Raw genomic sequence first — 15,210 nt, forward strand, 5'->3', positions numbered from 1 at the left:
TTTCGTGGACCCCTTTTCCCCATAGTCAAACCACCCTAGTAAATCCCCTTCCCCTTTTACCCATGCGAGAATTTCCGTGGAACCCTTTTTCCCATAGTCAAACCACCCTAGTAAATCCCCTCCCTCTTTTACCCATGCGAGAATTTTCGTGGAACCCTTTTCCCCATAGTCAAACCAACCTAGTAAATCTACTCCCCCTTTTACCCATGGGAGAATTTCCGTGGAACCCTTTTCCCCATAGTCAAACCACCCTAGTAAATCCCCTCCCCCTTTTACCCATGCGAGAATTTCCGTGGTACCCATTTCCTCATAGTCAAACCATCCCAGTAAGCACCCCCTTCCCCTTTTTACCCATGCTAACCTTTCCCCATAGTCGAACCACCCCAGTAAGCCCCCTACCCCTTTTTCCAATGTGATAATTTTCGTGGTACCCTTTACCACATAGTCAAACCACCCTAGTAAATCCCCTCCCCCTTTTACCCATGCGAGAATTTCCGTGGTACCCATTTCCATATAGTCAAACCACCCTAGTAAATCCCCTCCCTCTTTTACCCATGCGAGAATTTACGTGGAACCCTTTTCCCCATAGTCAAACCACCCTAGTAAATCCCCTCCCCCTTTTACCCATGCGAGAATTTCCGTGGAACCCTTTTCCCCATAGTCAAACCACCCTAGTAAATCCCCTCCCCCTTTTACCCATGCGAGAATTTCCGTGGTACCCATTTCCCCATAGTTAAACCACCCTAGTAAATCCCCTCCCCCTTTTACCCATGCTAGAATTTCCGTGGTACCCATTTCCATATAGTCAAACCACCCTAGTAAATCCCCTCCCCCTTTTACCCATGCGAGAATTTCCGTGGAACCCTTTCCCCCATAGTCAAACCACCCTAGTAAATCCCCTCCCCCTTTTACCCATGCGAGAATTTCCGTGGAACTCTTTTCCCCATAGTCAAACCACCCTAGTAAATCCCCCCCTTTTACCCATGCGAGAATTTCCGTGGTACCCATTTCCCCATAGTCAAACCACCCTAGTAAATCCCCTCCCCCTTTTACTCATGCAAGAATTTCCGTGGAACCCTTTTCCCCATAGTCAAACCACCCTAGTAAATCCCGTCCCCCTTTTACCCATGCGAGAATTTCCGTGGTACCCATTTCCATATAGTCAAACCACCCTAGTAAATCCCCTCCCCCTTTTACCCATGCGAGAATTTCCGTGGAACCCTTTCCCCCATAGTCAAACCACCCTAGTAAATCCCCTCCCCCTTTTACCCATGCGAGAATTTTCGTGGAACCCTTTTCCCCATAGTCAAACCACCCTAGTAAATCCCCTCCCCCTTTTACCCATGCGAGAATTTCCGTGGTACCCATTTCGCCATAGTCAAACCACCCTAGTAAATCCCCTCCCCCTTTTACCCATGCGAGAATTTCCGTGGAACCCTTTCCCCATAGTCAAACCACCCTAGTAAATCCCCTCCCCCTTTTACCCATGCGAGAATTTCCGTGGTACCCATTTCCCCATAGTCAAACCACCCTAGTAAATCCCCTCCCCCTTTTACTCATGCGAGAATTTCCGTGGAACCCTTTTCCCCATAGTCAAACCACCCTAGTAAGTCCCCTCCCCCTTTTACCCATGCGAGAATTTCCGTGGTACCCATTTCCCCATAGTCAAACCACCCTACTAAATCCCCTCCCCCTTTTACCCATGCGAGAATTTCCGTGGAACCCTTTTCCCCATAGTCAAACCACCCTAGTAAATCCCCTCCCCCTTTTACCCATGCGAGAATTTTCGTGGAACCCTTTTCCCCATAGTCAAACCACCCTAGTAAATCTACTCCCCCTTTTACCCATGCGAGAATTTCCGTGGAACCCTTTTCCCCATAGTCAAACCACCCTAGTAAATCCCCTCCCCTTTTACCCATGCGAGAATTTCCGTGGTACCCTTTTCCCCATAGTCAAACCACCCTAGTAAATCCCCCCCCCTTTTACCCATGCGATAATTTCCGTGGTACCCATTTCCCCATAGTCAAACCACCCTAGTAAATCCCCTCCCCCTTTTACCCATGCGAGAATTTCCGTGGAACCCTTTTCCCCATAGTCAAACCACCCTAGTAAATCCCCTCCCCCTTTTACACATGCGAGAATTTCCGTGGTACCCATTTCCCCATAGTCAAACCACCCTAGTAAATCCCCTCCCCCTTTTACCCAAGCGGGAATTTCCGTGGAACCCTTTTTCCCATAGTCAAACCACCCTAGTAAGTCCCCTCCCCCTTTTACCCATGCGAGAATTTTCGTGGAACCCTTTTCCCCATAGTCAAACCACCCTAGTAAATCTACTCCCCCTTTTACCCATGCGAGAATTTCCGTGGAACCCTTTTCCCCATAGTCAAACCATCCCAGTAAGCACCCCCTTCCCCTTTTTACCCATGCTAACCTTTTCCCATAGTCGAACCACCCCAGTTAGCCCCCTACCCCTTTTTCCAATGTGATAATTTTCGTGGTACCCTTTACCACATAGTCAAACCACCCTAGTAAATCCCCTCCCTCTTTTACCCATGCGAGAATATCCGTGGAACCCTTTTCCCCATAGTCAAACCACCCTAGTAAATCCCCTCCCCCTTTTACCCATGCGAGAATTTCCGTGGTACCCATTTCCCCATAGTCAAACCACCCTAGTAAATCCCCTCCCCCTTTTACTCATGCGAGAATTTCCGTGGAACCCTTTTCCCCATAGTCAAACCACCCTAGTAAATCCCCTCCCCCTTTTACCCATGCGAGAATTTTCGTGGAACCCTTTTCCCCATAGTCAAACCACCCTAGTAAATCTACTCCCCCTTTTACCCATGCGAGAATTTCCGTGGAACTCTTTTCCCCATAGTCAAACCACCCTAGTAAATCCCCTCCCCCTTTTACCCATGCGAGAATTTCCGTGGTACCCATTTCCCCATAGTCAACTACTCTAGTAAATCCCCTCCCCCTTTTACCCATGCGAGAATTTCCGTGGAACCCTTTTCCCCATAGTCAAACCACCCTAGTAAATCCCGTCCCCCTTTTACCCATGCGAGAATTTCCGTGGTACCCATTTCCATATAGTCAAACCACCCTAGTAAATCCCCTCCCCCTTTTACCCATGCGAGAATTTCCGTGGAACCCTTTCCCCATAGTCAAACCACCCTAGTAAATCCCCTCCCCCTTTTACCCATGCGAGAATTTCCGTGTTACCCATTTCCTCATAGTCAAACCATCCCAGTAAGCACCCCCTTCCCCTTTTTACCCATGCTAACCTTTTCCCATAGTCGAACCACCCCAGTTAGCCCCCTACCCCTTTTTCCAATGTGATAATTTTCGTGGTACCCTTTACCACATAGTCGATCCACCACATTAAGCCTCCCTCCCCTTTTTCCCATACGATCCACAATAGAAAGCCCCCTACCCCTTATTCCCATGCGATAATTTCCATGGTACCCTTTTCTCCATACTCGAACCACCCCAGTAAGCACCCTACCCTTTTTCCCCATGCGATAATTTCCATGGTACCCTTTTCTCCATACTCGAACCACCCCAGTAAGCCCTCTACCCTTTTCCCCATGCGATATTTTCCGTGTTACCTTCGGCGATGTCACGTTAGACCCCTAATTAATCTCAGAAACGAAAGTTTCGACGAAATGGTCTTGGAATTTTACAGATAGTTAGGTTAAAGCAAATGGACTGAGATAGATAAGGAATAAACAAAATTTATTTAAGAAAGTAATGAACAAATTAAAATATAGCTCATAACCTTAATTTTATTCAGGGTTGGCTGATATAAACCACACTAGTTTAAACCATGGTTTAAATCATGGTTTAGACCAAGTTATTTTTTGAAAAACCAATATTCTTTGAATAATTTGTCTGTTTTAATTTACTAAAAATTATTTGTTTGTACATTTTCTTACCGAGATGATTACATATCCAAAACATTTACAAATTTGCCACATTTCCTTTATTTTTAATACCTTCCTATAAATTCCTTATGTTTTCTCATGTAGTATATAACACGAAAACATTCCGTCGTCGTGTACCCTTCTTCATCCTATATTTAACTTTATTTTATCTACTGTTTCCATGTATTTTAATAAAACAATTAAGTCAGTAAGAGACAAATGTGAAGCTTAATTGAAAATTTTACACCAAATTTATTTCTCTTGATATCCCATGTGGTATAATTTCATTAATTTAAACACTTCATTTGAAGAATAAACATTTTCATATTAAATTCTGTGGAAGCTCTCTTGGGTATTAATTTATACCTATCAAAAGTCAAATTTAGGCCAGAGATTCCAATAGTAGAGTGGTTTCGCCCTTTTGGGGCACATCTGTACTGTGTAGGAACTCTGGCTATCCTCGGGTACTATAGGGCACTCAGAATGTTTATTAATTTAAACGTCTCAGAAAAATATTGTTTGTAATAGTTATTTGTTAAATGATTATATTCAAACTGCGACACATTGCTCGCTACAGCCTTTTAAACTTATTTGAACTCAATTAAAAAGGACAAGCCCTGTGTGGCTTTAATTTTTTGAACAAATTAATATGATCTGTCTCAATGTTGAGTCATTTTTAAATTATTAGTCTACCCTAGTATTTTAATAGTAAATTTCTTTTTTAGGCAAGAAAATATAAAAACTCCCAATTTAATGCTAAATATTTTAATATTATATTCTGAGGAAGCATTATTTATATAGAAACATTATGTTTTTCTGTGTTTAAGTTGCTTAGGTATTAATTTAAAAATCTCAGTCTATATATGTTTGTAATACTTGTTAGAATATGAATTTTCTGAACTGTGATACATATTGCTTGCAACAGCCTTTGAAACATATTTGATCTCATTTAAAAAAGACCAACCTTTAGTGGTATTAATTGCTTTAGCCAATTACTATGATCTCTCTTGATGAAAAGTTATATTTAAATTATTAGTTTACCCTAAAATTCTAATGTTAAAAATGCATTTTTAGGCAAGAAATTCTGAAAACTGCCAATTTAAATTATAAATATTTTCATATTACATTCTGTGATAGTTTTATTGATATGCAAACATTATATTTTAATGTGTTGAAGTTGCTAAGGTAAAAATATAAAACTATCCGTCTAATATGGTTTTGTATTGCTTGTAGGTAAAAATGATTTTATTCAAACCGCGACACATTGCTCAAAACAGCCTTTTAAACTTATTTGAATTCAATTTAATTTCTTAAGTAAATTAATATGACAATTAATACGATCTGTCTTGATGATGAGCCATATTTAAACTATTAGTTTAACTTAGAATTTCAATTTTTAATATTAATTTTTAGACATTTTAATGATAACTATTTCAACAATATTTTCTGTGGAACCTTTATTGAGATGTATGCAATATATTTTAATGTTTAAGTGCCTTTGGAATAAATATATCACACTCAGTGTAAAATCATTTGTAATACAGTAGTTAATAAGAATTTTTAAAACTGCAACACTTTACTTACAAGATTGGCTTAAACGCATTTGCTTTGAATTAAAATTGACGTTGTGACTTTTGGTTTTAATTTAGCAATAGCCGTGTACAGTGGTCCGCTTGACCAGGGCGCTAGACTCGAAGGGTACCCCGGTTTGAGTCGATTCAAAGTATTATGGAACTTTTTAATTTTTAAGGGGCCTGGGCTGTACACTTATACCAGGGCCCAAAACTTCACGCTAAGAAGTAATTAGTTGATTTAACCTAGGAGCAACAAACACAAGGAGAACGCAGCTAGCCTTTAAACACGCTAACGCAGTGTAGTGTACACATTTCATTTAACGAACCTTTACGCTGAACGTTTTACGGGCAGGGGGGGGAGACAATTTTCCTTCCGATGGCAGCAGGCGCTAAAATGTCTAACCAATGAAAATTGTACACAAGAAAATCCACGTCTTTTGACGGGTTGCGTTCTCCTTGTGTGGGGTGCTGTGTTGGTTGCTCCTAGAGTAAACGTTCATTTGGTTTAATAATTTTATAAATGTTAAATGCCGACGTTTAATAGACGTTAATCCTAATACGTTTATACTTGGTTCCTTTGGCATCCTTTAATAGTTGGATTATCGTTTAATATTGACGTTAAATAAACGTTCATCATATAACGTTTATACTTGGGTTTCTGTAAGTAGGAAGACACTCTATATCAACCGTTTTATAAACGGTCTATTTTGATGACATCTTCAAGCATTTTATAATGTTTATCTATCAACAAAGTTTCAACGATTCGCAAACGGTTTATCAACGATATTTTGCTACCTGTGTAATCCCTTTACGAACTTCTCGGGTTTGGTATAAAATTCATGAGATTCCGATTAGTCGCATTTCGTGGTTACGTCGAGCTTAAGTCATTTCCCTTAAATTGTGATGAAAAACAATTTTCAAATTGGAACCAAGTTTTTATTTTGAATGGTGCTCAAAATAAATTTTTAATGACCTTGAAGATATGGTTTAAAATCAATGAAATTTCATTTTCGGATTTACCCCTTATATACAACCTTAGAATTCAAATTAATATTTAAATTACATTTTTAGTTGTTAGCTATTTATCGTTTTTAATATATAATTATTATATTATTTTCTTTTTGAAAGACTTCGATCTGGGAATTCTCAAGGGACCACCGCGTGCACCACAAGTATTCGGAAACGGACGCTGATCCGCATAACATAAATCGAGGGATCTTCTTCGCTCACATTGGTTGGCTCATGTGCAAGAAACACCCGGACGTGATAAAGAAAGGGAAAACCATTGACATTAGTGACCTTCATGCTGACCCTGTCGTCATGTTTCAAAAGAGGTTTGTGAATGCTCGTACGCGCCTTTTATGGCTTTTTAAATTTACTGTAAAATGTCGATTTCAAAAGCCACGTTCACACGCATCCTCAGAAACGTTGTGAGCGCTCGTACAGCGATTTTTATTTTTTTTTTTGTCTAGAAGCAATAATCTTAAAATTGTATGCCTATTTAAATAATAACAGATGAACATTTATTTATATCTATCTATTTATCGGTCTATATAGCTATCTATATATCTATCTATATATATATTTATCGGTCTATATAGCTATCTATTTATCTATCTATATATCTATTTATCTATCTATATATCTATTTATCTATCTATATATCTATTTATCTATCTATATATCTATTTATCTATCTATATATCTATTTATCTATCTATATATCTATTTATCTATCTATATATCTATTTATCTATCTATATATCTATTTATCTATCTATATATCTATCTGTATCCATCTATTTACCTATCTATTCGTCAATTTTTCTATTTATCTATCTATGTATATATCTATTTATCTATCTAATTATCTATCTTTTATCTATCTATATATTTGTATATCTATCTATTTGTCTATTTATCTATTTGTCTATCGATCTATTTGTCTATCTTTCTATTTATCTGTCTATCTATTTGTAAATCGATCTATTTATTTATCGATCTATATATCTACCGATCTATTTATATATAGATATATTTGTCTATCTTTCTATTTATCTATCTTTCTATTTATCTATCTACGTATTTATCTATATCTATTTGTAAATCGATCTATTTATTTATCGATCTATATATCTACCGATCTATTTATAAATAGATATATTTGTCTATCTTTCTATTTATCTATCTTTCTATTTATCTATCTACGTATTTATCTATATCTATTTATTTATCTTTCTATCTGTCTATAAAATATCTTTCGTTTGTTAGTTTGTTGTTCTTAATGGACGGCTTCAACTCTCGAGTCCGGCCTAACTTCGGATTTAGCTTCCACAGAACCCAAGGAAGGTTTTTCAGAAATCTAATCTATATAAATAGAAGACTATATTTGTTTGTGTGCTTGTTTGTTGATAGCTATACACGTCATCAATTATTAACCTAATTTGATCAAATCCTCGCTACAGCATCGTCACTACCCGAGGAAGGTTTGCAAGGTGGTTTTTTGCTCTCGAAATAACCCGAGGGAGGTTTTTTAAGGTGGCTTGGCTTTCTTGTCCCGGGTTTTCGTTGTCTAAGCCGATTTTGATCAAACTTGCGCTACAGCATCGCGACAGCCCAAGTAAGGTAGTTTGAAGTGGTTTTCAGGTGGTTCGGACCTGCCATGACGAATCTCTTTCTAATCCCGGTCGCTGCCATCTTAAGCTGTCTATCTATAATAAACGACAACTCATTGATATCTCTATTTTCGTTGTCGGGCGGTCCTCGCTGGAGCTATCTCCACAGCTATCGTTCTGAAAACTGCTACTACCATTCTCGGTTTTCTATCTTTTCCGTGATTTTCCGTGAGTGTCTGGCCAAAGAAGATTTCCATAATTTTTGCCTGAGACTAAACTTACTAAATAATCGTTCAAGCAACTTTTTAGAAATTTTCTTGGCTAGTTTGTTGAAATCTGATCTTTTAAATGATCTACAAAATTAACACATTTCGCTCAAGCAACACTTTAAAACCACGGTATAACGTTTCTGGTAAAGCTAGATTCAGCGTACCCCCTTTCATTTCTGAAAGTACATTCTGTACTAGGAACTAAGACCACACCGGCTAAATGAATACATCCAGTTGTTGAGAGTGATCGCTATATAGCTTTCAATTTAAATACGATTTAAAGAGTTAGAAAGTGCACATGTCCAGAGTTCTACTAAGTTATTCCCTGAATAATAGCAATATTTGTGTAAATATATAGAAGCGCCCTCTTCAGTTGGGTGGGAGAACAACTGACGGGTAAACAAATTACATTACACCCATAGTTTTCTCCCGTTCAGAGTGTGCATACTGATTAACCGCTTAATTAAAAGTAAACGATGAAGCACTACACGTATGCACACTACACAGGTTTAACAGAATACTGATTTATTTATAAGCATATTCATGACAATGAACTCGTAAGTAAAAGGTGTTTAACAATTTCAGTAGAAGATAGGTCATTTTGAGTCAAATATATATATATATATATATATATATATATATATATATATATATATATTTATATATATAATAAATATTCTATGAAATTTTATACGACTACAGTCCACCGTTTAGGTGTTGTGTATGCTAGACCCCTAATAAAAGTATCGTAAGTGATAAAAATCCGGTTTTAATTTATTTCCCTAGAAAATAATATAAGCGTCAATCAAAAATAATTGGTGCGTGCTCTTCTTTCTCGTTACCATGACAGCTTTAATGTTTTCTTATGAGGGTTAAACACGATTAATTTTCAACGTTGCTTTGGAATTTTATTAAACGTTGACGGGTTAGCAATGACAGAATACTCAGTGAATGAATACACGGAGGAGATAATTATTATTACTATTTTTTTATTATTATATGTTAATAGCTTTAGGCTACATAGAGGAGATTTAGAAGCTACATCGCGTAGGTACGCTAATTTATTCCCAGATTATCGTTAAATATCTATCTATCAAGCGAGATTTCGAGACAAGGGCAATGTTATATTTCAAGGTTTGGACCATAAACAGTTACAAAGAAGTTCATCAAAAGGGGAAGAATTAATTTTAGGTAGAAATTGCAAAACCAAGATTTTTAAAGCGCATTTTCTGCCAAATGATGGCATCAACAGTAACACGGGGCAGACGATTCTTTCTATCGACGTATTCTTTGGACTGAGAGAGGCCCAATTCCCTAGGAGAGGTGTTAAAAAACACGCATCATTAGTCTCAAGAGAATCCTAACGTTAGTGAGAGTTTCCAAGAGGAATGGATAATTAATATTATGGTGGATATGTTAGGTGACACACTTGTTGGTCCTTCCATCATTTCGGTCGATTGACCTCTGATCTCTACTTTCATATAATGAACTTCAAGATGGACGAAATGCGCCTCTAGCTTAAACACTTGGATGCGCCACCCAACTGTACTCAGCAATTGCTGACACAACAAAATGAGCGGGACCAACGCCATGGCCAGCCATATCCCTTGACATTACACGTCATGACTAGTTCCAAACGAATTGATCTTACACGACTGGCGACTTTTCGTGCTTCATTCAATGGAATAGTACGCTGATAACAGAAATGCCTAGATAACATTTCTAACAGTCCATTTAAAAAACCGGCAAAATCAAAATGATTCACAACTCATTGTCTTCGTTAAAGTCACGGTCGTAATATTTAACATAAGGGCTTTTTAATCAAGTTATTCGTTATTAACAATTCAATAAATTTTTGTGTTGGACTTTTTCACTTTGATCTTACTCGGGACAGCAAGATCAATTTTTAAATAGATGTTGGGCAAAACCAATCAAGGAGATCAATGTTTATTTTGTTATATAACTTATAGTTAGAGGCATAATGATTCCTTCTGTCCGAAATAGCAGTAAACATAAGCAAATTTTGTAGTAAATGAATGAGAGCTGCTCTCAGGATTCTTATAGTTTTAATACCAAAATCCGTCTAAAATTATTCTTTAAATGATAACCTGAAAAGGTCCATATCATATAGAAGCGTAAAAAAATTCGTTGTTATTTACCCTTATAAAAAATGGTTTCTTTGTCATGGTCACCAGAACGAAGAGCTAATGAAGGAAACTCGAGAATTTTCTCTTCATTATTAAAGCTAGGAGCAACAAACACAAGGAGAAGGCAGCTAGCCATTAAACACGATAACGCAGTGTTGTGTACAAATTTGATTGACCGAACCTTTACGCTGAACGTTTTACGGAAAGGGTGCAGTCCATTTCCGAATATTACCCTTCCCACGGTAGCAAGCGCTAAAGCGTCTAACCAATGAAAAATGTACTCAAGAAAATGCATAACTTTTGACGGATTGCGTTCTCCTTGTGTAGGATGCTATGTGTGTTGCTCCAATATTAAGCGATGTTGATTCCCACGTGCAGAGCGATATGATAGTCTTCTGTTAGTTACGTACCTTAAAAAATGGAATTTCAGGTGTAAATGTTTTTTCTACCTCACTAGCTATAGTTTTTGAAGATAGGGAGCGCGCGCTGGAGTCGATTAAAATTTTGAATTTTATACTTTGCAAGAATGTATTTATTTATTCTCAGGGAGAATGAATATGTTGAGATTATTTTTAGCGTTTCTCTAATTCCACCCGTTGTTCCCCCCCGGTATGCTCCTCCGTTTAAAATAAGTCCAATTCGTCCTGCAATCTCATTGGTTCTTAAAAATTACGTTTTTCGACGCGATTAACGCTGCTGCGAGGACGCAAAAAATAAGACCGCCTCCTTTTTCTCCCCCCCCCCCCCTCTAGCGTGAAGGGGGTAGGTGCTCAACGTGTCCGTCGATCGTCTCAACATATTCACTCTCCCTGAGAGTAAATAAATACATTCTTGACTTTGTGTTATTTCTTTTCCGTTCATTACATTACTATTTTTCAGACTACCTAATCTTTCCCGTATTAATTTTATTTTCAGACACTATTTAGCTCTTATCACAGTTTTTGGATTAATTCTTCCGACAGTGGTGCCCGTGATATTTTGGGGAGAAACGTGGCTGAATTCGTTCATGATCTGTTTCGCCTTCCGTTACGTGTACTCTCTGCACGGCATGTGGCTGATCAACAGCGCGGCTCACATGTGGGGCAACAGACCCTACGACCCGACGATCAGTCCGACCGATAATCTGTTCGTCACGAGCCTTTGCTACGGCGAAGCCTTTCACAATTACCACCACGCTTTTCCTTGGGACTATTCCACCAGCGAATGGGGAGTTTACTTTAATTTCACAACGGGTTTCCTCAACGTTATGGCGTACATCGGTCAAGCTTACGATCTGAAAACTGCGAGTAAAGAAGTAATCAGAGAACGTTGGGAGAAAACTAAACTAAAAGAGTGCCAATAAACATCATATTTTTGAGATACAACGATTACGCATTAAAAGGCTTCCAAGAACGTATTTATTTATGCTTAGGAACGTTACGAGGGCACCGTTGCTAATTTTCTATCGTCACGAGAGGGGGGAGGGAAACTGTTACTGTTTTGGGTTTTAGACTTTAGATTTAAGTAGCCAATGGGATTAAATATAAAGGGAAGAAACATACAGGTTGACCGTGAGGTATAGAAATGATGGCCACGGATTGGCTAGACATAGTCATTTTTCCTATTTTCTCTAAGTATAAATAAATGCATACTTGTTGCTTCTAAAAATGTTTAATTTGGAGAGCTATTGTAATACAGAGTGATATATAACCCTTTTGATACAGACAATTGGTGATTATTTTGGATGTAACCATATTGTCACCATGTTTTCTATGGTTTAAATAGTTGAATAATAAGATGTATAACATCGTTGTTTCAAAATTATAGAATTAACTGGAAATATTTTAACTGAATGTTTATCACCGTAACCATATAAAACCAAACTTTAAACGTATATATGTAAAAACAACATTTCACTATTTTCATTGTCAGTTATAGTGATTTTTCTATTCTTGATAGTATGTATACAAAACTACTTTTAATAACTCTACCTAAAAAATTTACTGTTTTCTAATCTAGTATATTTAATATATCAAAAATAGTATTTCTTATAAAAAAATACGGAAGGTTATTGAATCGAATTTTGCAGTCAACCTGTTCAAAATGTTTAAGATAAGAACATTTAAAACATTTTTTGGAATAGTTTGCCTCCTAATTTATAAAATAAAGTAAAAAAAATAAACTTTTTTCAAGGAGTTGTTCTCAAATGTAAGCGTCGATTAAAAAAACTCTCGTCAAGATCAATTTTGTATTTTTATTATTACCACTAGACTTACAACCTCGTTATCCCTAGGCACTGCGCCTAATGTTCCTAGGAGGGGTATTTAAGGGGGAAGAATACAGTAAAAGCCTCTTTTTAGTTCAAGTTGAACGTTTCTGTTTTTACAATTACATAATTGAATTATATTTTTCTTACTAGGCTGAACCTTCCTCTAGTGCTTAAAATAATTTTGATAATTCTAATATTAATAGTTAATGAGACATAAAGTCCAAGCTAAAGGGTAGTTTGGGCACTTGCCCAACTTGTTTAGCTCCGAGCGTCCGAATTAAAACGTAATAACTTAATTACATTAAAATTTAAAATTGTGAAAATTATTTTAGTCACTAAACAAGAGGTAACAATGTTCTACACTAAAATATTAATTTTATAAGTTAAAATACAAAATTTAAAGAGTTCAGCTTGAAATAGCTCGAAAGTAGACAATGACCACTGTAGTCTTCTCCCTTAAAAGACACATAAGAACTCTAAGTATTGTCGTCGGTTTTCTACTTGACTGTACGTGTCCACGAATGGTAGTACATATTATCTGCTACGGTAAGAGGTGATATTATTTAATTTACAATGTTTGATTTATATTATAAAGTACAACATCGAAATATTTTCCACTTAAATACAGATGGCATATACATTTAGAGTAAATTTATTTTCATATTTGGGTCCCTCAGATTTTTTTTTCAAATAAGGGCTCTCCACAGCAAGTACAACAATTCCCTTTTAAAATTCTAAAGAAGTCTATATAACCTTAATGAGTCTTTTTAGTCTATACAGTACTCTATTGATATTTTTAAAGAAAAGCTTTATAAACGCCACTCTTATGGATTTCTACAGATATCTATTGCAATGTCTTAGTGGGGTGACGGAGTGGTTAGCACTTTCACCTCACAGCCAGAGGAGCTGTGTTTGAGCCCAGCTGGTAGCACTGGTTAAGTTTTCAAGTTATCTTTGTTTCCCCATTTTCATAAAAAGCTCTTGAGGTTAACGGAAATAGTAGGTATATGGAACTGTCGCCTCGCGTAGCACCAGCTTTCTTCTAATTGCAACCAAGCCCCCTGATTTTATGGCATTAAGAGTCGCTCGATTACTTGGTCCTTAGCTGATTAATAGTCTTTAAAATTATAAAGAGTTCTATCGATACTATCGCCTTTAGAGAAAAGGTCCTTTAGGTAATTCTTTAGATTTCATTGAAGAAAAACCTTTAGGATAAGTCATTCTATAAGAATTCAATGTATCTCATAAAAACTTTGTCTATATAAATTAAATTGGGGTGTAGGCTATAAAGCGTTTTGTTAATTTTATAGATATACCTTTAACACACTTAAAAACTAGGTTCAATATTTTGATTTTACATTAATGTTAGACTAGAAAGTCAGTGGCGTTGGCAACTTACTTTCCAGATTTGACTGCACAAAATAAAAATATCGGAAGCTAACATTTCGCTCCTTAACCAAGTAAAAACAACGATCTAAATAATCGAGTCTTCACTCAAAAGTCTCCATTGGAAATTCTGGTTTCTAGGTCTTTGTTCTTATGCAAAAGAAATGGTCTCCACTAAACGATCTCGACGCCAGGTCTACAATAAAAGATCAAGTATCGACGTCTCACTAGAAGATTTGATTTCAGGGTCCCTAAAAAAAGATCTCGTCTCTTGGTTTCCAGTTAAAGATTTGGTATCCAAAACTCTAGTATTCGTTAAAAAATATGATCGGTAGTTCGCCATTTAAAGATCAGGTCTCCAGGTCTCCACCGAAAGATTTAGTCTCAAGGTCTCCAATGTATGATCTGGTGTCCACGTCTCTAGTTCAATATTAAGTCTCTAGTTATTCACTGAAAGGTCTCCAGCAGGGCCGTCTTTACATACTGTCGGGCCCCTGGCACTTTTAATTTTGGGGGCCCCCTCGAGTGGCGTAAAAATGGGGGGGGTATTGTACCCCTTAATTTTTAGGAATAGCACCAGCGGCCAGCCCTCCCCGTTGAATAGTAAAAAGTGGTGGGGCCCGCCAAATTCCCCTTCTAAACTGCACCCCCTAAATCTATAATTTTCCTAAAATATTCGCCTCTAGATAAGTTCGGTGTATACAGTGATTTCAGTATCACGTGACACGACTCCACCTATGCTTTTTCCCATAGAGAAAAAATCCCACACAAAATGGCGGCCATGGCCAAAGCTACGAATAACATATATTCGTATATTATATACTCTATAAAATAAAACAACATCTTCTAAAACAACTTATCTATAATTTTTACAATAAAAATATGTTTAGTAATATTTATCTCGGTCACTGTATCTGATTTTACTTCTTTAAAGATGTAACAGAAGTTCTCAAATTAATCAACCTATGCTCCAGAGAAGGAGCAATGTGTTTAAGATATTCCCAATATCTCTTCTAACTCGGTGCCGAATTTTCGTTACAGAAAATTTTCG

The 15,210-nt window shown here is 37.1% G+C and overlaps 1 protein-coding gene across 1 annotated transcript in view; it reads left to right on the forward strand.

Annotated features, from left to right (window-relative positions):
• LOC149954648 (stearoyl-CoA desaturase 5-like) overlaps window positions 1-12,735 on the forward strand; it is a 28,759-nt gene extending 16,024 nt beyond the window's left edge. Inside the window, exons 3-4 of the mRNA XM_090165304.1 lie at window positions 6,623-6,828; window positions 11,441-12,735. Coding sequence (XP_090021430.1) covers window positions 6,623-6,828; window positions 11,441-11,867 — 633 coding nt within the window. The 3' untranslated portion in view covers window positions 11,868-12,735. The remainder of the gene's footprint in view (window positions 1-6,622; window positions 6,829-11,440) is intronic.
• Window positions 12,736-15,210: the final 2,475 nt, after the last annotated feature.

The sequence above is a fragment of the Leiobunum rupestre genome, chromosome 2 (assembly GCF_980474605.1).
Source record: "Leiobunum rupestre chromosome 2, qqLeiRupe1.1.hap1, whole genome shotgun sequence".
Classification (NCBI taxonomy): Eukaryota; Metazoa; Arthropoda; class Arachnida; order Opiliones; family Sclerosomatidae; genus Leiobunum; species Leiobunum rupestre.